This window comes from Nyctibius grandis, chromosome 3 (assembly GCF_013368605.1).
Source record: "Nyctibius grandis isolate bNycGra1 chromosome 3, bNycGra1.pri, whole genome shotgun sequence".
Taxonomy (NCBI): Eukaryota; Metazoa; Chordata; class Aves; order Nyctibiiformes; family Nyctibiidae; genus Nyctibius; species Nyctibius grandis.
Genome location: NC_090660.1, coordinates 50,083,577 through 50,108,952, shown reverse-complemented (window position 1 = coordinate 50,108,952; position 25,376 = coordinate 50,083,577). Strand labels below are relative to the sequence as shown.

At 39.1% G+C, this 25,376-nt stretch overlaps 1 protein-coding gene across 1 annotated transcript; it reads right to left on the bottom strand.

Moving 5' to 3' along the window:
* Positions 1-21,238: 21,238 nt before the first annotated feature.
* Positions 21,239-24,889, bottom strand: DSEL (dermatan sulfate epimerase like). Its single transcript, XM_068396984.1, has one exon. It carries the CDS (start codon positions 24,887-24,889, stop codon positions 21,239-21,241), a length of 3,651 nt encoding a protein of 1,216 aa, XP_068253085.1.
* Positions 24,890-25,376: the final 487 nt, after the last annotated feature.

The following is a 25,376-nucleotide window of genomic DNA, read 5'->3' as shown; positions in this document are numbered from 1 at the left end:
AATACATCACTCTGAGAAGATGTCACAGTGCTTATGAAGGGAAGGTCAGATGGGATGCTGCCTTTGCCTTCACTGGCAGCTTCACTTCGCCGTCACCTCTCAGCATCCTCCCCTCCTTCTTTAAGACCTTCAACTATGAGATCTCTCACTCTCTCTATCCATTTCTTCCAAGTTCATTTCTCCAAAATCAATTCCACTGCTTCAATCACCTCTGGAGACACCAGCTCTTCCTTCAATATCCAAAATAAACCAATCCCTGCATTCCCACTCTCTCTAAAACACAGGGAAAACTCATTACACCCTGGGAGATGGCTGTCTTACTGCTGTTTTGTACTCTGAAAATATACTTTCTAATATATTGTGGAAGAGAAACTTATGGTAATGAATCGTATCCTGGACTTCCATGCTGGAAGGTCCATATTGAGAATGATATACCCCTTTCTGATATAAGCATATGTCCTCCATTTGTTGCAATTTCACAGTAAAAATCTGGCATCTTTAGCTCCCAACCTGAGTGGGTGGAAAAGCTGGTCAGGGCCAGACATAAAGAAGAGTCACAGAGTTTGCCAAGAGAATGCTGCCCACATAGTACCTTTTCCCACCTCTTCTGTTTCTTCCAGTCCCACACTTTCTTCTGGCTTTTTCAGTATTTCCCCTTTGCCTTGCCTGAAGACTTCCTAAATCCTCTTGGTACCAGCCAAGAACTTCTGTCTTCTAGAAACAGCAAGTTCTTTGCTGCTTTGTTAATTACATTGAAGATGTTAGGGTACTCTATCACTGTCTGCAATCTGAAAAATGCTGTGTAGACACTTGAACAAAGTCTATCATTCTCTGTTGAGCAGGCACTCAGCTGTATTTTCACACATAAGCAGCAGATGTGATTTGTCACTGTGGTCAAAACCATAGGTGCAGCAACAGTAAACGTGACATGAGAGTTTGCTATGTTAACAACATGGAGTGAGAATGCTGATATGACTGTCAGTCAAAGCATGACCCTAGCCACTACACCATTTTGATAGCCATTTCACAGATGAATCCTATGGCTTTTTTGAGTTCAGTACCTTAATTGAAGGTTGAAGGTTGCCAAATACACATAGACTGCTGTAATCACCCAGATGATTTGTAAATTGGGCAAGTGTACATCCTGCTTGTGCTCTAGAGTGTTTGGTTTGTTTGGGTTACAGTAGTTTGATGGGAAGGAAAAACAGAGGGGCCCATTTTGTGCTGCCATATCAGATATGTAGCAGAGGGCCAAAGAGCTTCAAGCCAATGTGAATAACTCAGATTACTCAAGGATCTGTCTTTCATGGCACCATACAGGCCAGAGATTTCTGGATCCCTCTCCTAACCAGAAGTCTCTCATGACACACAAAGAGTACACGTTACTAGACTGTACACAGCCAGGCAATGAGGACTGGATGTCTAATCTAACTATATAATAGAATCAAGTGCATCCATTGAACCACTTTCTTTGGAAATTGGACTTAAACATCTAAGCCAAATATCTTAGTAACACTGAGAAAAGCTGTACTTAGATGACTTTAAAAAGTTAACCTTGTCAGGTCTCCACCAAAGTCTATCTAGTCACAAAGTAACTTTCAGGGAGCATATCCTCTCCTTTGTATAATCTTTTCCTTCCTACGGACAGACATACAGCTATGTGTTCAGATACTAGACTGATTTCTTTACTTCTTGATATAGGAAGATTACACCAGATGGTCATGCAGCAAACAGCACTGAGAGTTCCAGCACTGTATTCTAAGCAGAAAATGTTCCTTCACAAAGAGCACTCAGAGAAAGATATGTTTGCATAGACAAGGTATCTTAACATTACATATATTTTACCTATATACTTGTGAGAAACTTTTCTATAGAGAGAAAAAGAGAGACAGGGTGCGCAAATCTCTGCAGTACACCGCATTTCTCATATTCCTGAAGCAAGATAACAGCTCTTGAACATTTAATGAATTAATGAAATGTTCTCATACCTTTTCTTCTTTTGTGCAATGTCATGCAAAATCCAGGGGTGATTCTACTTTCAGATGTAACAAGCAACACCTTGTGCAGATTAACAAGCTGGGTAAGAATTTCAGTACACAACTGACTTTGAAGATCAAGTTGCATTAACTTTCAGAACAAAGACAGGCTGCTCCATTAGTATTTGTATCAGCTTATTAGCTATTCATTTGCTATTTTGTCTTGAAAATTAACCCATTCTTCTCTGTGACAAAGTTGAAAACTAGTGGCAAGTTTTGTTTCTAAGAAAAAAACAAACTTTATGTTGCTTAAATTTCACTGGAGTGTTTATTTGGCCACTCTTCTTTGTAAATAGAGGCCTCAATTTGTGTCTGAAGTTTTTTTGCTATGACTTGTAAACACTTACTTAATATAGTCATAATTTATTTATAACACTTCTGTGCTTAACATCCAAACTTCAAAATCTCTGAGAATCAGAGTACAAAACAGAACTGGTTACAGTTGCAGGAAAAGACAAATATTTTTGAAATGTGATTAGGCAACTTCCACCTCCACCATCAAAGACAAACTAACTTGGAGACATAATGTTACTGTCTAAATTTGTGTTTGCCCACATCTTCAACATTATGTGCAGCTCTTGCTCCCCTGGGAAAGATAAGAAGAAAAAATCAGATAAGAGAAGCAAAGATGATTACAGCAGTGGAGTGCTTTCAAGCTAAGAATGACTAAGTAAACAAGGGCTTTTCAGCTTGAAAAGAGATGACAGGAGCCAGAATGAAAACAAATGCTAAAAGATGACTCTTAAAATAAGGAATAACAGCTTTGTTGAACTCCTTGCCAGAGGACAGAATAGATTCTAAATTTTACATGGGCTTAAGGGAAGACTGAAAAAAACTAATGGAAAAGAAATCTATTTAGATTTGCTAAATACATCTAGCTCAGTCCTGAGGCTGGGAAAGCGATCAGAGAAAGAATCCTATTTTTACCCTGTTCTTACTCTTCCCCAAGTGTTCACACATGGCACCTACTGGAAACAGCACACTGAGTTGAATGGTCCTTTGCTCTGACCAAGTACAGCCCTTTTTATCTTCTTATAATCTCAAACTGACTCTTCTTTCGTAGTCAGTGGAAAACTTTATTTTGTCTTCACCGAGTTATGTTAGGGGCTTAAACAAACTCATATAATACTTGAAATCTTTTCTCTTCCTAACTCATGTCCTGATGGGGTAATTTCTTTCTGCAAGAGAAGTCACTGATGGAAAATTGGGCATTTCTCCTTAACTCCTCTTTTTCTTCTTTTGTCCCTTCTTCAAGCTGTTAAATTTGGAGGAGAAATGTCAGTGGAAATGTGGTAGCTGTGGGGCTCCAAAATGTCCATCCCTAATTCATCTATGTTAGGAAATATGCTTGAGGAAAAATGGGCTAATAACCATGTCCCTCAGACCTGTAATCTCTGCTCTGTTTATCACATGGAATAGAATTTATAGCTGTGGGGATCTCAAGAGTGCCTTTCTCATACCTGCCCCTCTTGCTGGTGGCCCAAATTCAGCTTCAGCTTCAGAAGGCTAGAGGCAAGAGAGCTATAAGCTGGCTCATACACATTAAAACAGGCATACATCAGCTTTAAGAGCCAAAGTGAAACTCTACTGACTTTAAAAATCACATATTCTCTAAGCCTCTGGGGACTGAGCTCTAAAAAGTCAGAACAAATTTGGGCAGAACAGTAGAACACCTGTAATTCTGTTGCATTGTAATTTCTGTAACATCTGCTACAGCAAACTTGCTAAGAATAAGGAAATTTCCCTTAGGACCTTTACCTTGGATGATACAACTCAGAATCCTCTTTATCAGGTGTCCCTACCACAAAGAAAGCCTGTGACAGGAAACAAATGGAGATTCGAAGGGGGATGGGGTAGTAGCTGGGCTTGCACTAATGGGGCAATGCTCTAGTGTTGAGGTAGACCAGGAGGCCTCCCATCCCCATGGGGTGAAATCGGTGTGCTCAGCTCGCTCCCTGAAATGCCTGTACACTAATGCGTGCAGCATGGGGAATAAACAGGAGGAGTTGGAAATCCGTGTTCGGTCGGGGGGCTATGATTTAGTGGCAATTACAGAGACTTGGTGGGACGCCTCGCATGACTGGAATGTGGTCATGGATGGCTATGTCTTGTTCAGGAAAGACAGGCCGCTAAGGAGAGGTGGTGGAGTTGCTCTTTATGTGAGTGAGCAGCTAGAATGTATTGAGTTCTGTCCAGGGGCGGATCAGGAGCGAGTTGAGAGTTTGTGGGTGCGAATTAAGGGGCAGGCTGGCAGGGGTGATACTGTTGTGGGTGTCTATTACAGGCCACCGGATCAGGATGAGGAGGGTGATGAGGCCTTCTACAGGCAGCTGAGAGCAGTCTCTCAATTACAGGGTCTGGTTGTCGTGGGGGATTTCAACTACCCTGATATTTGCTGGGAGGCCTACTCAGCCAGCCACCCCCAGTCCAGGAGGTTCCTCCAGTGCATTGATGATAACTTTCTGATGCAAATGGTGGATGAGCCAACTAGGAGAGGAGCGCTGCTGGATCTGATCCTCACTAACAAGGAGGGTCTGGTTGAAGAGGGGAAGGTTGAGGGCAGCCTTGGTTGTAGTGACCATGAGATGGTAGAGTTCAGGATCTCATGTGGCAGGAACAGAATAGCTAGCAGAATCACAACCCTGGACTTCAGGAGGGCCAACTTTGGCCTTTTCAAGCAATTGCTAGGGGAAATCCCATGGGACAGGGTACTAGAAGGTAAGGGGGCCCAAGATAGTTGGTTAGCATTCAAGGACTGCTTCTTCCGAGCTCAAGATCAGAGCATCCCAACAAGTAGGAAGTCAAGGAAGGGTAGCAGGAGACCTGCATGGTTAAACAGGGAACTGCTGGGCAAACTCAAGTGGAAGAAGAGGGTGTACAGATCATGGAAGGAGGGGCTGGCCACTTGGGAGGAATAGAAGTTTGTTGTCAAAGGTTGTAGGGAGGCAACTAGGAAAGCTAAGGCCTCCTTGGAATTAAACCTTGCAAGAGAGGTCAAGGACAACAGAAAGGGCTTCTTCAAATACATTGCAGGTAAAGCCAACACTAGAGGCAATGTAGGCCCACTGATGAATGAGGTGGGGGTCCTGGAGACAGAGGATAAAAAGAAGGCGGAGTTACTGAATGCCTTCTTTGCCTCTGTCTATACTGCTGGAGGCTGTCCTGAGGAGCCCCGGACCCCTGAGGCCCCAGAAGAAGTCAGGATAGAGGAGGAATCTGTCTTGGTAGATGAGGGCTGGGTCAGGGACCAATTAAGCAATCTGGACGTCCATAAATCCATGGGCCCTGATGGGAAGCACCCGCAGGTGCTGAGGGAGCTGGCGGAAGTCATTGCTAGGCCACTCTCCATCATCTTTGCTAAGTCGTGGGCAACGGGAGAGGTGCCTGAGGACTGGAGGAAAGCGAATGTCACTCCAGTCTTCAAAAAGGGCAAGAAGGAGGACCCGGGTAACTATAGACCGGTCAGCCTCACCTCCATCCCCGCAAAGGTGATGGAACAACTTGTTCTTCGTGCTGTCTCTAGGCACATCAAGGATAGGGGGATCATTAGGGGCACTCAGCATGGCTTCACCAAGGGGAAGTCATGCTTAACCAACTTGATAGCCTTTTATGAGGACGTAACCCGGTGGATAGATGATGGTAAAGCTGTGGATGTGGTCTATCTCGATTTCAGTAAAGCGTTTGACACGGTCTCCCACAGCATCCTCGCAGCTAAACTGAGGAAGTGTGGTCTGGATGATCGGGTAGTGAGGTGGATTGTGAACTGGCTGAAGGAAAGAAGCCAGAGAGTGGTGGTCAATGGGACAGAGTCCAGTTGGAGGTCTGTGTCTAGCGGAGTCCCTCAAGGGTCGGTCCTGGGAAAAGTACTAGTTAATATATTCATTAATGACTTGGATGAGGGAATAGAGTGCACTGTCAGCAAGTTCGCTGATGACACAAAACTGGGAGGAGTGGCTGACACAACGGAAGGCTGCGCAACCATTCAGAGAGACCTGGACAGGCTGGAGAGTTGGGCGGGGAGAAATTTAATGAAATATAACAAGGGCAAGTGTAGAGTCCTGCATCTGGGCAAGAACAACCCCATGTACCAGTACAAGTTGGGGGCGGACCTGTTGGAGACCAGTGTAGGGGAAAGGGACCTGGGGGTCCTAGTGGACAGCAGGATGACCATGAGCCAGCAGTGTGCCCTTGTGGCAAAGAAGGCCAATGGCATCCTGGGCTGTATTAGAAGGGGTGTGGTTAGCAGGTCAAGAGAGGTTCTCCTCTCCCTCTACTCTGCCCTGGTGAGGCCGCATCTGGAATATTGTGTCCAGTTCTGGGCCCCTCAGTTCAAGAAGGACAGGGAACTGCTAGAGAGAGTCCAGCGCAGAGCCACGAAGATGATTAAGGGAGTGGAACATCTCCCTTATGAGGAGAGGCGGAGGGAGCTGGGTCTCTTTAGCTTAGAGAAGAGGAGACTGAGGGGTGACCTCATTAATGTTTACAAATATGTAAAGGGCAAGTGTCATGAGGATGGAGCCAGGCTCTTCTCAGTGACATCCCTTGACAGGACAAGGGGCAATGGGTGCAAGCTGGAACACAGGAGGTTCCACATAAATATGAGGAAAAACTTCTTTATGGTGAGGGTGACTGAACACTGGAACAGGCTGCCCAGAGAGGTTGTGGAGTCTCCTTCTCTGGAGACATTCAGAACCCGCCTGGACGCGTTCCTGTGTGATATGGTCTAGGCAATCCTACTCCAGCAGGGGGATTGGACTAGATGATCTTTCGAGGTCCCTTCCAATCCCTAACATTCTGTGATTCTGTGATTCTGTCATTACAGCTGACACGGCTACAGATTCAAGAGAATATAGAAAGGGTGCCTCTTGGAGGACATCTCAGCCCTCTCTAAGAAGTAAATTTTTTCCATGTAGGTAAGAGGCATGCTGTTCTATGCAAGTATACACTTTGCAGTTCCACCCAAAGGTTAGGCTAATTACTCCCTTCTTTTATCTGGCTTGAAAGATCATTGAAAATTCATTTCAGGATTTTTTTTATTCACGCTATTTTTGTCTGTTTGATATACTTGGCTGGTCTTTATATGATGTTTTCTAAATAAGTTCTAAACTTATTGCTGATCTTATATAATCATATCTTCTGTTCAGCTGGCCTGTACTGAAACACAAGCAGCATCGTGCATTCATGCAGCAGAAAAGACTGCCAAGGACTGCCACGTACTTTAAAAGAAAGAAGGAAATTAACCAGTTAGTAAAAACAACAAACTGCTACTACTTGTCAGACTACCTTGCCTTTACTTTCTAATATATGGAGAGACAACCAATTTCAATCATGTCTGATTTAATCCTTTACTTCAATTTTACTTGCATGGGTTTCAAATTCAAGGATGTTAATTGTAATTCTGAGCTTAAATTCAGAATCTTTAAATGAAACTGAGCTGAAACGACTGGGGTTTTATGGTTTCACCATTTGAAAGCAGTGTGGGTATCATCCTTCGTTATTGTTCTCTGTAAAACAAAATACCTCCACTGTTGGCAAGTCTCTTCAGGATATGACTACATTATGAGATCATGGACACATACCAAGTTTCAAAATTTGGGTGCAGGTTGTAGCCATGAGATAAACCTGGACCTGTAGATTCAAAGCTCATGCAAAAGTGCCCTGAATGGAAACCAGCCCCAGGAGTATGCTACCAGGTGGTTCAGCACATAGATACAGACATATAGACTAAGATTTGTCACAAAACCATAGCAGGCACACTAAGCAAAAATCCTTTATCATTATGATTTCAGTCAGGTCTTCAAAAAGAGCTGTAAATCTAAAGCTTAGCAACCACTTGGCCTATCTTTCAATCTTTTAAACCTATGTGATCTATTTTGTTATCAACAGGTTTTTTCACTATTAAAGTACCCAAGTACAGTGGTAGAGCATCAGATGCTGCTTGCTTTTGGAGCCCCTTCTAAAATGAGAAGGTGCTTCTGTTTTTTGAGGATACATATATATATATCTGCTCAGTGTTTATTCATAGAAAATAAATAAAAAACCCAACCCATAGAAGTTAGATGACAAAATTATTTTGCTACATAAAATCATTTTGCTACAATCTAATTTCATAATACTGAGGCAGGAGATCTAAAGATTTTGCAAATGACATCCCAGTTTTAAAGTATTTCATTTGAATTGTTTGGAATTAGCAAAGCTCTCATCTACCTCACTCTTCTGTATTATTTTTAGTAGTTCATGGAGATGCATATTTTATTCACCCACTCCTAATGGAAATCTGTGATTAAAAAAAAATAAATTAAAACCAAAACTAAATTTCAAGATATTACATTCTGAGATCTAATTTGTCATTAAATAAAAAACGTTAGCCATTTTCATTTTTGTAAAAAGTGCTTAATCATAAAATTAAATGAGGCTTCTTTACAGAACCAATCATGCTATTCTCCTTCACAGAAACCTGAAATGACAGCTACATTGCAGAGCAGCTAACTTACAGAAGTGGTATCATTACAAGCATTACAGCAGATGCCTGCTAACATGCCACACTTCTGCTTCTTTGCAGATGGCTGGTATGTCCAGTTATCTACAAATTATTCACAGCTCATCCCTTTTCCTTCGTGTTTTTCATCTCAAGCTGTCCCTGCCTTTTCATTCACACTATGTACTTCCCACCTCTCATCCTCACTGTCAGCATAAGTCCTGAACTTGGCCTTGTACATGCCATACCTTGTATGCACATTGCTATATTTCACTAGTTCAGAACCAATGCATTAAGGACCTACAATGGCATCTTTCACCAACATGGGAAGTTAAGGGAGTGAAGCCTATACCCTCCTTAAGAGACCTTAATAAGGCCACATAAGAGCATTTGTTTTGATCGGTATCTTAATCAGTGTCTAGCCTTTTTGCTGACTCTAGTCACAGCTATCAATCTGAACCAGCACTAGAAGCTGTGTGGAAGTCCATTCTGTCTACTTTTGACTTGTGCTGTGTCATGTATTTATGGCCTGATGAGCTGAAACATTATGTTTCTGACATTCCAGAAAATTACCTTTTCTGTTACATGACTATATCCCAACCTGGGCATTTTCAATCTTTTAAGAGCATCAGTCAAGGTCATGGAAATTGTGTAATTACCTCATATGTCACGAAATTAAAAGTAATTTTAAGGCTTATTTTTTAAATGCCTTCTCATTTCTGAGTCTGTAGGGTGCTCACAAGTAAGAGATTTCCAAGATTTTATCCATGTCCTAGGAAGAAGCAATAGGCTTGGTCTAGTTTGTATTTGTGGCTGCTCAGCAAAAGTGACACTCCTGAGGGTCATCACATTGCATGGACATTCTGGCATATATCTTCTCCTACAGCTATGTCCCTTTTGCTCTTCTGTGCTGGCAGCAGGCAAAGATATAGCACGAAAAAGATCTGATAAGTCTTCCAATGAAGAAAGAGATCAGTCTTTCCACAGTTTGCACTACGCCCTGTGAGCACAATAAAAATAGTCTATTTACAGTGTATTTTTTGGCAATACTAAAATGCAACCAGTGAAAAACTCTAGGCTATAGTCTACCTTGTGTTGACTGCCTCTTCTGTCAATGCATAATATGAGCTAGCATATCATCATGTTTTCCTAGTGCCAGCAGACACTGACCTCAGTTAGAAATATATACTCCAGTAAAATGTGTTTCTATATACATTCGGGCAAGAAAGGTAGTTATTAGGAAAGCCTGCTATATATTACTATGTATTGATTCTATTTCTTTCTTCTTGAGACAGCTTTTGTGTTGGTGTCAGGACATCAAGGAACGTCCTATCACGTCATCCTAACAAGACGACCACGTAAGAGCAGGATGAGAAGTCATGTTGTGCCTTGATATTCATGGTCTGAGAGTCAGAGTTCTCATTTTGATAAGAAAAGTATCTATTTTTTATATACTAATGTCCTGGCTAAAGATCTTAGGTCACTTTTACAATCATAATCATTTTGCAGTAAGAATTGAATGATCCATTGTTGTTAAACTAACATATATTCTCTGTTGGTACTCAATGCAAAACATAAGGAGTACTCTTGAGTCCATCAGTAATGTTTAATATGATGTGCTAATGTAAAATACATTAGCACTTTCTGCAGGATCTCTAGAACGTCCATCACCCAGGAAATGTTTCTATTTAACAGGATTACAATGAGATAGATTTGAGGTATCACTGAGGATTTCTTTTTGGAGAAGTACGCTTGTAACTTGAAGTCAAAAAAAAATGTAACCAGTACAGGCCATGTGCTAAAGACATTTAAAATATTTTAATTCCCATTTATTTAAATTCCATACTCTCTGGCCAATTAACCAAATTTAAACTTTACTGAAAGAAGAAAGGAGTAGCCTTATTAGAAATCTGTCTTCAAATTTTGGAGGAGCACATGTAAGCTAATTTACAGGTGAACTTACTTAGATGAGTGCAATTTTCTATCAAAATGAAAGCATAATATTGCACCTGCACTCATAAATAAGACCTGCAAGAAGAAAAAATGACAAAATATTGTTAAATTAAGTTTTCTTGATGTGTTTGGCAGCGTTTTAAGTGCTATGAACAGATTTTGCATTAGAGCAAGAAACCTATTTAGTTGTTGGCCACTCTTGTCAGTTGAAACCACAAAGGGTGCAAGAGATATTGCAGAAGATTTTGTTTACCACAGAATTCCAGTTAGGAGCTATTCATAATAATAATAATTATAATTGTAAACTATATGCATTTGTTTTGATTAAGGTAATGTTTTTTTATTTTAAATAAATAGGGATGTAATTTCAAGATAAATTATATCAAGAAAGTTACTGTAAAGAAAATATAGTTAAATTATTATGCTTTTTTTATTGTTATAAGAAGACATTCTGAAATGTTTGTTGTAGTTTGCAACCACAGTTATAGTCTACTTTCTCTAATTTGTGACTTTTAAGAAATTCTGATAGATTCCTTCACAATACTCCTGAAAGTATGATTTCTATTTTTAAAGCAACAGAAGGAAAAAGTAATGAAACAGTTCATCATATTCACTCTTGATAAACAAATATATCTTTCTAAAATAGATAAATAAAAGTCTTATAGGGAAACTACACAGCATAAAAAAAGAAGAGGAACAAAGGATAGTCAGTTTCAGACACTTTCAGCTAAAAAAGCCACACTAGCAAAAAAGAAGTGCTTCAATCACAAGAAAAACATAAGCCACAATCTAAACATTTCCCAGTAAGCTTCATATATCAGAGTCTGTTTTAAGTCCTAAATTCAGAGCAAATTCAGTGTATTTGCCAAGAGCCTTCATCACTTTAAAATCTCTTTGCACTTCACTGCATACATTTTCTGTGTAAGACTTAGTTCCACACTGCAGACATTGCTTGCTTTCTAGCACTTTAACTCTCTCCTAAATTTAGCAGGACTTTATAAATTTGATGATACACATACACAACATATATACTACACTATACTACACTTGATCTTAGCCAAAAAGCCAAGAAGCCCTTCACTACAAGAAAGACATTGAGGAGCTGGAGTGCATCCAAAGAAGAGCAATGAAGGTTGCGAAGGGTCTATAGCATAGGTCTTATGAGGATCGGCTGGAAGAACTGGGGTTGTTTAGTCTGGAGGAAAGGAAGCTGAGGGGAGACCTTATCGCACTCTACAACTACCTGAAAGGAGGTTGTAGTGAGGTGGGTGTCAATCTCTTTTTTCCAAGTAACAAGTGATAGGACGAGAGGAAACGGCCTCAAGTTGTGCCAGGGGAGGTTTAGTTGGATATTAGGAAAAATTTCTTCACTGAAAGGGTTATCAAGCACTAGAACAGGCTGCCCAGGGAACTGGCTGAGTCATCATCCCTGGAGGTATTTAAAAGATGTGTAGATGTGGTGCTTAAGTACATGGTTTAGTGGTGGACTTGGCAGTGCTAGGTTAACGGCTGGGCTCAAAGATCTTAGGGGTCTTTTCCAACCTAAATGATTCTATACTGGAAATGACTATGTTTAAGGATAAGTTGCATGTGATTCACAGAAGGAGAATGAGATTTGAGCTATTTAAATTCAACTTCCATTACACCCATAGAATTACCTATAAGCCTTATGTAAGTTACTGGACCTTTAATCTCTAAAATATAGACGCTAATAGTCATTTACCATTTAGACTATGAGATCTTTAAAGTTATGGACCATTCCTCCCAGTGCTCTCACACTTACTACTAATAATACACCTGTAATAGTAACAAAAAATAAAACCAAAATTGAGTTACTAAATCTTCACTGATAACATGAAATAAAAGAAAACAAGTACAAGAGCAACCGTAAGGTATCTAAATATGGGTAAGACTACCTTTTCATTAAGTTATTACATCTGCTTTCAGTTAAAAGTTGTTTGTGTATCAACAAAAGTGAATTGGTCATATTTGTACCTGCTTTGCAGGATACATTACAGAGCACGAACAGTAATAATTAAATAACACACTTAATGGCAGTTCTGCTAAATTGACCCTAGAGATTTTTTTTGAAACTTTAGTAGCATCTGAACATCTTTATTTTATAAAGTATTTACTTATTTATATTTAACTTTAAAGGGGAATTGAATAACTTTTTTTTCTTTTTGCTTTCCTTGTACCTTTAAATCAAAAAGAAAATTGCACCTAGATTAATTTAAGAGGCAGTAAAGCAATGACATACATATTAGCTGTTTAAAAATGTACCTTTAAGTTATAAACTCCTCAAGGGAGATTCTGCAAAGGATACTATGAGTGTGTTACTATGAAACTGAACTAAACGCAGATGAAGCAGATTGCTGGCAAACACTTTCAACAATCTGCGAACAATGAATATCAGAGCTCGCTCTTTATTGTCTAGCCTGGCTCTTTACTAACCATTCTATTCACTTCATGTGTTAAAGGTACTAAGGCATGGCTATTATCAGAGAAAGATGGAATACAAGTAGGTAAATTCCTATACAACTGAAGTCAACAGGATCATTCATTATGTAAGAAGATCTGCAAATGCACCCTGGAGCAATTTAGAGGTACAGGCATACATCCAAGTGACAGCAGCATAAAAAAATCCTAGCATATCAACAAAGCCAGGGTATCTTCATGTAGGCTTGCTCTTTTCTTTCAGCAAATGGAAGGACATTCATCTCAGCCTAGCCTGAAATTAAAGAGGGTCATGAAGGTTAGTAATTAGGCTGAGGAATGGATGAGAGCTACACCCATATTTTTAAAGTTCTGATTATGAGACTGGCTTCATCATGACTAACTGATAGCACTCTGACTGTCTATAATACGCATGTTTTCACATAACCTCTATTTTGTTCAGCAACAGTGCAGTCCGTTCTTTAACATGAAAAAAATTTTTATTACAGAAGTCAACTTTTCTTTCAAATGCATCACCAAAGGACGCTGGCAGTTGAGAAACCATCAATATTGAATCTATATCCAGCAGGTAAAGCTGCACCCTCTCATTGAAAAGCACCCTTTGATGCCAACAATGTTGTTATAGAGCTACACTGAGTAATAGCTATCTAGTTACAAAATAACACATCTTGGGAGTACAAAAGAATAGCACTGCTCTGAAAAAAAAAAAAATCAGAATACATCCAAACAAAAGTTCCTTTTAACTTACCTTTCCATCAGTACTCTTATGGCCATTTGAAACAGACAATGTTCCGCTGATTAGTTAAAGTGAATAACAGTCTATTATTCAGGCATTCATAGTGCGTGACATGGCAGCTCATCAAGACCTAAATATTCCAACACATGCTTTCAAGTCTATTCTCTTCAGCAGCATAACATTTTGTTTCTCCTGTTTCTCAGTTCATTTCTGTGTACCTATCATAGTCCTCCCAGGTCTAAAATGATGTTTCTTGAAATCAATTGGCATCTGTAGGATGTAATTTATGAAAAGAATAGACTGGAACATCCTGAAACACAACAGAAGGTTCAAGAAAATGTAACAAAATTAACATTTCAAACTAAGATTGAGAAAACGTAGGATAAAACTCATTTCTAGGCAAGCTGTAGGATGGAAACAAAAAAAGGTCTAAAAAAACCCCAAAGAAAATGTAAGCAACTCCTCTCAGGAAAGCAATTAAGAGTGAAAATATTAATGGCTTTCACAAACACAAGCATGCATTTATTATCTCTGACAGCCTGCCTTTTATTATGTTCTTGGTATTAGTTTCCTCTGAGCTTTGTACGTTGGATTTATTCACTTTGAACAACCTTTCAGAAAATAGCTGGAGACAAATATTGTCTAAGAATTTGCAACAGACAGCAACATTTGTTTACACCACACCTTGTTGCTTCTATCATAATACAAATCTTCCATGTAACTCTCCCAAACGCCAAAGTTAGGTTAAAGATGCAGAAGGTAAAAAAAAAGCAAAAATTACTTGTGAGAATACAGTGACAAGACCTAGGATGAGCTACAAAGTATGTGCACATACTGCCGACCAACTGCAAAATAACTCAGCAGCCACTAACAGAGAAGGCACAGGGCTAACACCCTCCAGAAGAAAAACAACATTAAACCTATTTCACAGCTAAATATAACCTCATTGAGACTTAAAAACATGCAAACCTTTGCTTTATAACATGCTTAAGTTCACAACAGAATCAGGTCTTATTCTTGCTCCTATGTTTAAGACGTAGCCCAAGCACCTTTTGTTAAATTAAATTAACAAAAAAATCAGTTAGTTAAACCTGAAAAATTCTGCTGCAGGGAACTAGTTGCAGCTCAGATGCACCTGCAGCGGGTTATAGACCTTTGCAGCAATAAGGATGCTGAACTACCCCTGCCTCTGGATCTGACAGATACTGCCTGTGTCAGCCCGCATTCAGGAAGAGATCCAGAGGGCTGCAGTTATTCCAGTTAACTTCATTATGTGTCTTTTTTTTTTTTTTTTAATTAAACATGCAAAAGAACATTCATGGCTGCTGCAACTTGCTTACCTATACTGTTAAATTGTTAGCATGGTCTCTGAGCCAAATATCAGCCTCCAGAAAAATTCCTGGGTAGAGTTCAGGAATTAAAAGAGGCGCTATTCTAAATATACAGTTTGCATACAGCTATAGTGTTTATAGACTAAGAGAATCAAAAATTATGGATTGCACCAGTTGTCCAGTTCCCGAGAACTGAGTGGGAAAACACCCTTTTTGTTCTAGGAATATAGATATTTTGTAGTCTTTTACATAACACCAAACATACTTACTGTGCACGCGAGGGCACACAGAATCAGGTCTTGCCATTAGTACTTTATGGAAGGTAACAGTGGCTCCCATATTCAAAACAGACAAAAATAGCAATATTTTAAAAATGTAAAAACATAACATTTGACGACATCACAAAATTTTGTGATATCGTAAGTGGTGAAATAATTTAAGTTAAAAAAAAAAGTGATAACACAAAAGTATTATTTTACTAACAACAGTTTTATTTTATGCAGGATGTTCCGTAACATTTTGTTTGGACAATGTATGCACTAGAACTGCTCAAACACAGACATCTGCTTAGAAGTAAGACCATACACATTTAAAGCCAAATTGATCCCACTTCATTTGAGGCCCTTCAGTGGGCATCTAAAGTAAGAGTTTAGTCATCCTTAGCTTTTGAGGATTTACAAAGAGGTAAGCAATGTCTGATTTACCTTTGAAGGCAATACTCACTTTCCATTGATTCTAGAGTGACAAGGCTCCTTATTTAGGTGTGAAAGTTAAATTACCTAATGTGAGAGAGATGAATTCAGGTGGTGTACTTAAACACCCCAATATCTTTCTCAGTAAAGACGATAAACTAAATCCTGAGTTTCTACCAGCATAAATGAAGAACCTTTCAGAAATTATTCTGTATTAGACAGGTGTGAAGGAAATCATACTGTCTTTGTTCTCCTACATCACATATAACTCTCAGCATATTGTCAGCTCAAAAGAGGTATAGTTTAATTTAAAACAGTATCATTTTGGTAATGTGAAACAGCACTTTCCCATTATTAAGTATTTTCTGAGACAGCACAAGATTACCCATTCACATACTTTATGAGAATAGTGTAGGTCACCTATCAGCAAATTTCTCCTCACTAAGGAAAATCAAAGTCCTGACATTTGAAACTGTGCTTTGTACATTACTTTGAATATGTTTGTTGCTATACCTCCTTTTAGGAGTTTATAAATTTATCAGACAGCCTACAGGTAGCTTTGGTTAGCATTACAGAGCAATTTATATTTTTTACATTATTCCTTTTTTCATCAAATAACAAGAACAGTAATCTTTCATGATCATTTGAGGTATTTATTTCCCGTCATTTCTGCTGTCTTGGAATATTCAGGCTAAGTAGATGATAATAGTTTGATGATAGTAGATGATCGTATTTTGGCCGTGTTGAAGTCAATGGCACAACATTCATTGAGGTCAGCAAGGCATCATTCCACTTATGGCCCAATTCTGAACAGCTCACAATTTAGGGATGTGATCCATGACTCATAGTCCATGATATTCTACACTGAAATGCAATGAAATGGAATTTGAGACGGTAATAGTCTCCAGACAGACACCTCACTTGGAAAACGGCCCATTCATTACGAGATTTAAACAAAGGTTTTAATCTGAACCAAAGCTAAAAGGGATTCCAGAGAAACAAAGGAAAGCCTATCACGCCCTGATCATAGAAGCGTTAAGATCCAGTACTTATCCTCCTGAAGAAAATAATTTTATGTGTAATTAAAAAGAAATTATTTTGATAAATTACTTCTAAGTCACCTAAATAAATATCACAGTTTATAGTTATAAAATATTCCAACATATGGAACTCAACATATGGGCCACTCGCAAAGGGGCTAATTTTTATAACTTACAGAAATATTGAGGTAACATATTTTTATCCTCAATCTTGACCTGTGCACTTCAAATGTTCTCAGCAAATGCAGTATTATATTCCAGATTATATACATTCATGTTCATCAAATAAATAGCGTCTCTAAGACTAATAACAGAAATAACTGACTGTCAGGAAGAGCCAGGATTCCCCTAGCAGTCACATCATTAAGTTTCAACAGCAAGTTGAAAAAAAAAGTGATCCATGACTGCAGCTTTACAAATCAGTTACCAGTAACTTTATAAAACCTGAAGTGCATTTTTTGTTTGATTTGCATTCTAACACTACCGGAATAGTATTACACTGTCAAATCAGTTGTGCAATTTATTTTATATATAATTGAGGATCTTGTACAGAAATTCAACTCTGGATCTGGCAAATTAACTGTTCAAACATAAATCCGACGAGGACTGCATACCAACTGGGTGCTAAGAGGGTGAAAGGAACCAATCTGACCATGATACTGAAGCTCTTCTCCACAGACATCGCTCTTGGAAAAAGCCTACTGGGAGCAATAGAAGCATTTAGGTATGCAATTCATGCAATTTGATAGAATTCTGAATGCCAAGACCCATGTGCATCTCCCCAGGGCCAATGTCACTTAGTTACAAAGTAAGTAAATAACTGAAATGTTTTTCTTGGTATTTATTTTTCTTAGGCTACCAAATACGATTCAGAGATATAAGCATTTAAATAAATTTTTAAAATACGTCAAAATCTTAGCTGTCTCTTAATTGGACAGTTCAAACTACAATATAGTACAAATAATTATCAACATTTAACACAGGGAGAAAAAGGAAGCAAAGTTAAGATAAAGTACTGAGACTAGTTTTCATGAGCATCTTTATGAAAGTGTAACTGGAAGTGCCAGAACACTCTTCAATACAATGTAAAAGATACGCTTTTCAAAAAGGTCTAACAATCCTCAAATTTTACTGACAGTCTTAAACATTACTATACGGAGAAAAGGCAGGTTAATCTCTGTGTATATGTAGTGACCATTCTTCCTCTGGATGCTAGTGACAGAAGAGATTTTTGAGGATAACTCTACACACCCACAAAATCATTTCATATTATAAAATTGCACTCATACGTGGAGCCACACTAGTCTCAATGGGAACACTTTGCATAAGAAAAAAAGATCTATTTAATGACTGATTTGACTTAAGATCAGCACAGACATAAAATTGGAATTTAGCCTTTAACAGAGAAAAGCAAGTTTATTTTTTAATTTTTTTTTTTATCACCAGGCCTCTGCAGTATTCCTGCTTCTCCATACCACAACTGTCATTTTATGGATGGTGACACTGAAATTTATTCTACAAAGTCCCAGATCTGCATCTTTTAGTGGGTATTCTCATCAACCATATGCATGTTTCTTCAGCTTTCTGCTGTGTCTTGGGTTGCTATTGACACAGGTAGGCGGCCACAATCTCAAAACAAAGTCATTCAGCTCCATAGCTGGGATACCTCCTGTCTGGTACTAACTTTGGTCAAGTGGTTATGTAACTTATCATCTAAAACTCAACAAAACAATTATTTGTTTGAAAATTGGAGACTTGCCATACCTTAGGCATTCCTACTCTGTTGTTTTCAAAGACCCTGTTTTTCCTTTTACTATTTTTAGCATAATGATTATAATGCATTTGCCCTCACAACAAGATCTAAAAATAAAGAACAGAGTTCTCTTCTACCTTTTTACATCTGCATAAGGAACACACAATGCAACGAAATCTGAATAACAGATTATGCATTCTTTGAACCAGGAAAGTACAATACAGAAAAGAAATAGCTCCTAAATCTGGCATATAATTCATGAGAGCAACTACACTATTATGAATGTAAGTGCATGGGATAATCTGTATTCCAAAAGCAGCACAGATGATGCTCCCGACAGACAATTCTGTCCACCCTAACTCCTCAAAAACAAACAAAAAGTTGATTTATAGGCTATTGTGGCATTCCACATGGCACTTTCAGAAAGGGGTTTAAAGGTCTCTTTCTACTTCCACAAATACAGTCAGTCTTAATTCTTACCTTCAGTTGCCCTAAAACATCTGACAGAGAAAAGCCTTTTTATTTGTTCCGATTCTAGAGTGTAAATCCTTGAAACAGAAGACGAATGCTGAAACTTATTCTGTCAAGTACAGACTGTACAGACATCACACTTTTTTAACATACAATCAAAAATTACTTCAGAGAGAAACCAATTTGAGAGAATGATACTTGGAAACCAAAGTTTCACTAACATGTCAGTATATATTAACTTCTACAATATTTCCTTTAACATGGCATTCCACCTAGCCAGGGGTGAGACCTAGGACTGAAGGTGGAGAAAACAACTGCTGCTAGTAAATGACAGCTAAGTTATGGTTACTGAGACCGCAAAATATCAATAGCTTTATCATGCTAGAGGCCTATTTTGACATATTAATGAATGGCTGAGAAAGAGCTACTTTTATCTAGGTCATAATGAGATATCACAATGTACTCCAAAGGTTGTGAAATATATGCATGGGAGGGACAAGACAGCGGGGTAAGATAGGGACATAACAGTAAGATTGGAAGGAAAGGCAAGAACTCCTTTATATTAAAACTCAGCAAGGGTACCTGTAACCTGTACGAAGAAACTCACTGCACTTTTGACATTGTCTAATGCTTACCGTCCAAATAAACAGTAATTACATGCATATTTCAATATAATAACCCAAAGCTCTGATCCCAGCTCCCACAAACCAACTAAAGAGTATTTCAAGACAATTCCATTTGTAATAAAAACCAGATGGTAAAGGAAACAGATGTCTCTCTGTGATCTGATTTACACATCTGCAGACATTTACAATATGCATGCATTTCCAAAGAATGCTGAGCAAGTTAAACTGGGAAATGGATAATTTTTTTCTTAATGGGCACGTGCAAACAAAAGTGTGACTGAAGAAGAAAATAAGCTGTGACAGAGACACATCTATCCTACCAACCCTATCTATTTCCAAACCAATATCATATTACAGCACCATGTTAAAGAAACACCAATAATGACAAAAATCAGGCAACTTTGGAAATAGTTTACTGCAGGGAAACACCACTCAAATGTGAGGTGGCTGAGGGACAGTTGATTTTCAGATTTCTCCCCTCTCTGAAATAAGACCTGAGGTTAGCAATGGTTGTCCTTCAGAAATTCATTACACAGAAAACCAAAACATCCCTCAGCAACACAGACCTGGAGATTTATTTAAGATCTTCTAAATCTCAGATTACCATTTTATGCAGACATCAACAATAAGCCATTGACAATGACATCAAATATTTGCACTGGTCTCAGTGAAATTATGCACAAGAATCAGCAGAGAAATGTGTTACAACAAAGAAGGATGGAAAAGTCTCACTCAAAAAGAGAAAATCCTTGCAGAACCTCTTAGATAAGAGGTACAGGATAAAGCAGTGCAAGGAGCCAAGTTGTTAACAAACTTCAAAATTAAGTTAGGTTGAGGCAGGTCAAAACTACACACAATCTTCTCCAAATTTAACCGCTCTTTTGGGAGATCTTACTGGTTTCTTAAGGTTTTGTTCCATTTCTTTTTCTCCAGACAGTCTACTTCAGGCTCATGAAGGGGATCACATTGTCAGCCACGAAGAGTGAAGCCTTGTCTTTTGCCAAAGCACAAAACGCAAATTAAGTGCCACATTTCTGAACTGAAGGAACCATATCCTATAATGATATTCAATATCCATGACCACTCCAGTCCTGGCCCTGTCTGCTGAGACTGTAAACAAGAAACTATGTCCTGTTTCCTCCCACTGAACAGCCTTAAATCTCAGATTACGTTTATTTTGCACCACTATAATGACCAGTGAGACACAGACAGAATGCATCAGTAAACCTACCCAAGGGGGCTAATTATCACCATTGGGAACTGGGCCAGTTTAACCAGTTTAATTTCACATAAGCCATCATACAATCATCAGATGGTAAGTACTTTCAGGAACTAACCACTTGGGCTGGAGTCAAACTGGTGAGCTGGAGGTGAAAAGCTTCATATTCTATCACTAATCCCCTGAGCTACAGAGTTCACAGCTGGTAGCTCTACAAAGGTTCACACAGCTTTTTTTGAAAGGCAGCAAAAGTAGTTACAACATTTTTTAAAAACAAAACAAAACAAAACCCCACACTTGCAAGAACAACTATCTTTTTCTTAAAATAACCTCTCTGAAAGTAGTAGACTGTACACATTTTACAAGAATAAACAAACTTCTCTAATATTTATCCACAAATTGGGAGTCAGAGATCATTAGTGCAAATTTCTGCTGACCTGCAGCATTTATTGTATAAACTTTGGGTATCCTAAGTGGTCCATTAGAGAACAACAGATATCTTCAATCCGTCTAATCTCTTCATTGGGCATGTTTTGTTTCCAGGCCTGAATGCTACTTGGTGAAATTTCCCCTTCATAAGGAAGATAGAAAAGACTGGTAGAGGTGGCAAATAATATTTGGTTTAAGCTAGCAGGAGGAAGAGGAATACCAAGAAAGGCAAAAATTGTTTCAGCCGTCTTCTGAGGAAAGCTCACAATATCTTCAAACTTGACCAACTGATAATTGGTTGGCTGCAAGTCCCTGTTTATTCTCAGTGCTGCTGCTGTGTTTGCTAGCCATAAGTAGGACAACACGGAAACAGCGTTTGAATCAGAATTTGAAAGTTCTTTTCTTAATGACTCATATTCAAAGGCATAGCCTTCATTTAAACTACATTTTCCTTTACCATTTTCCCCTTTAAACATTGCAGCCAAGCGTTGTGGAATATTTTTCAAGGAGTAAAGGCTTGGCTTATTTTTGTACAACATTGAATAGATCCATGCCCGTGGGTCCCTTACTACATATAATGCTCTCATTGATGGTCCTAGGATTTCCTGAAAGAAGGGAAGCTTTAATGTCCAGCTCCCACTGCTTAAACTAAGCACAGGTCGTGCATTAGGATAATAGACAAGCTGTCTTCTCAGTTCCCTAATATATTCAGCATCTTTATCTTGACTCCTTCTTGCTCTGCTTCTTTGCTCTGACAGAGATTCTCTCTTTTTGGATCTTTTCTTTTTGTCCTTGCTTATGGCAGAATGCTGAGCAATTTTACTTCTGCTGGCTTCATATAAATGAATGTTTTGTAAATGTAACTTTGTGCCTCGAACTAGAGACTGGAGCCACCCTTGGATAAGAAGAAAATGACCGTTTTGGATATCAGAAACCTTCCATTCACACGGATCTACAAAGGAATCAATTTCAAATTCAGTCTCAGGAATTTCAATATAGGGTGTCGGTATCCTGATATATAAAAAGTCACTGCTGTTGTAAAACAGCTGTTTTAAAATTTCTGCCCCAGAAGCGGGAAGTGAAGTAATTATAACATCTGGCAAAACAACAGGGTCTCCTTCTAACTGTTTGGCTTTATTGCCTTTATCATGTTCTAGCCTTGTTATGTCACTGCTCCATTTTGTACAGATGGGCTGACTACACATGCTCCACACATCCACCAATTCAATAAGCCACAGTGTGACAACCAGTATCAGGATCCAACGCAACATTTTACTGAAGGATATGTAAAACCGCCACTGAAAAGCCAGTATGACCAAACTAACACCCAAAATTAACCCTGCAATTATGTTCACTTTGAATCCAAAGGGGAAAACCACCCTATTATTTTTTGTCCGTTTTTCCACAAATTCAGTACCGAGACCAAACTTCGTCACTCTGTTTTCATGAACTACTTTGGCAAAACCACCAAATCCCAAGTAATCAAACCTTGTCTTTAAATTCTGATATTCTGTCACAACAGAGATGGCATTTTCAGTGTTGTTGACGCTGAGTGAAATCTGAAATCCAGATTTTGCATTATCTATGAGTCTGCAGTTAGAAACATTGACATATGGGCCATAGAAAAGGTAAACAATCCTTTTAAGTGTGTTTTTCATTGGAAAGGTAACATTTACAAACTGAGTCCATCGCTTTTTGAATTCAGCAGCTTGTTCTGCCTCCTGTATCCTAGCAACAGGACTACTCCCATGATGATCAAACCAAAACATCTTGTAGTGGGCATCCCACACATCCATCATAGCTCCATTGTATTTGTTCTTAAATTTATAGGGTATGTATTTAAAATCAATGTCGAGATTGTGAAAAAAGGCACTGACAGAATTAACAGGAGAGTCTTCCTCCTTCTCAATATGGTCTACTACTAACAATGTCTGAGAATTTAAGAGCAGCAAAACACGATACACACTTCTCAATTTCATTGCTGATGTGTAAGCAGATACCGCCTCACCACTCACAAACATCATGTCTCCAGCCTGGGAGGCTGTTATAATTTCTCCAGTTGAATCTCCAACTTCATCACCAATCCACTTCAGCCACTGGGCACATTCACCAAGCTGTCCCTCCCAAGGCTGGTTGCACTGGCTTGTAGGAGATGGAGCAAAGACCAAGACATTGTTCAGGTGGCTGAGTTTAGGTCCGTAAAGAGCCTCAGATACAAACACCTGTCCATTGGGAGCAAAAGTGAAAGAGTTCTGATCGGGATGTTCATGTCCCGGATTGAAACTTCTCCACCCATCAATCCAGGCATACGGTTGAAAGTGAACAATATCATAGACAGCACGTCCACCGAGTTTTCCAGACTTAAAGGACACAAAGGTGTTTGTCTGACTGTTTGGCAATCCAGCCCCGTAAGTAACAACTCCCCAGTTCGGAAACACATGCATTTTAGCAGTACCATAGTCAGGAGGCGGCTGAGGAGTGATTTCAGCAGCGTACCATATAAATTCAGTGTGTAGTGTGCTCCACCTCTGTGCAGTGGATGGCACCATTGGCCCATCCTTGGGTCTGTGTTTTCTAATCTGCTGTGCCAGCCAGTTGCCAGCTCCATTCTTCATGATAAACTTATCCAAGAAAACCAGTTGGCTCTCAGGACCATAAAACCAGTTGTAATTAGAATCTGCTATGCCCACAGTCCTCTGAAAGCCTGGTAATAGGGTGGCATAGTAAAACCAAAAGTGCATTTTGAGCCAGTTATTCTCCAAGTTGTTAATACCAAAATGGCGCTGGGCCAGGAAAACATATTGGGTTACTGACTTAGCTGTGTAACTCCCATAAGCTACTCCCTCATCCAGGGATCCATCTACAATATGATCGAGCAGAAACATTGTTTTCTCCATCACATCAACAACAGTGTGTTTCCAAATATTTGCCTGAGATCCTTTGTCCACCCCTGCAACTAAAGCCGCGATAAGCAAAGCAAGCATATTGGTTGCTTGGTGATTATGGAGAAGCTGCTTTCCCCAGGAACGAACCTTTGAGTACTCATACATTTCCTCACTTACAGACCATATCTTCTCCAGGTATTTTTGCCGTCTCTCTTTTTCCAGTGAATTATACAAGAAGTCAAAAGCAGTGGCAAATCCTGTTAGGGAGTGACCGAGTGGCACTTCATCTCCAGGTGCATTCTCAACCAACCAGTTTTTGTAGCCAGCCATTCTATCCATATACTCTAGGGCAAAATCAAATGCAGCTTTATCTTCAGGGCACAGCAAACAATAAAATGCTAGAGGTGGCAGATTGTTACCATAAATCTCATTCCACTTTGCAGCAAAATCAACGTGCTTGGGTGGAGGTAGGTAGTATAATGGGTTGGATAGCATAACCGTCACCGCACTCCTGATGGCTCTAAATAGATGGGAATGGCTTGTATGAGCCTTCTGCCTCAGTGCCTGGACATCTTCAGCATCAAAATACAAGCTTGGATGAAGAACTGTTTTTTTCAACTTCTGCTCAGCACTAAGACCTTCAAGTTGCTGTTTTTCATATTGATCTACATTTTCTATGAAAGTCACCCAATCAGAGTAATTGCTTACAGATTCTTCAAAAGTGAAGACAGCAAACATCATTAATGCTAGAAATAAAGTATGCCCCGTGAACATCAGAGCCATGATCCATTAGGCAGCTCCTCTTCCCCAGGCATGCATTTCCTAACAAAACACAACGTTCAGATATCAAACTCGTATCCAGTTAGTAGAAAACGGAACATCGTAAGGCATATTATTAGGAGAAAAGACTTAGCGTGTACTGTGTGTTCTAACAGATACTCAGATTACTTGTAACCTGAGCTACAACACTGAAATAACAAGGCTCTCAAAAACTTAAATCTCAGGTGCCTTGTCTGTTCACACTTTTCTCAAACACAGCAGTACAGCACAAATACCAAAATTAGGGAAAAAGTAAAATCTCTTAAGATACGCATATAAAACACAGATTGACAACACACAGCAAGAGACTGAAACACTCTCTTGATAACTTGAAAAACGTGACTTGAAAAAAAGGAATCGGAGCCATACATTTACTTTTTTAAAAAGCTTTCAATCAGGTCAAATTCCACTTCTGGAGCTGACAAAAATTCCACTGACCACAAAATTATAT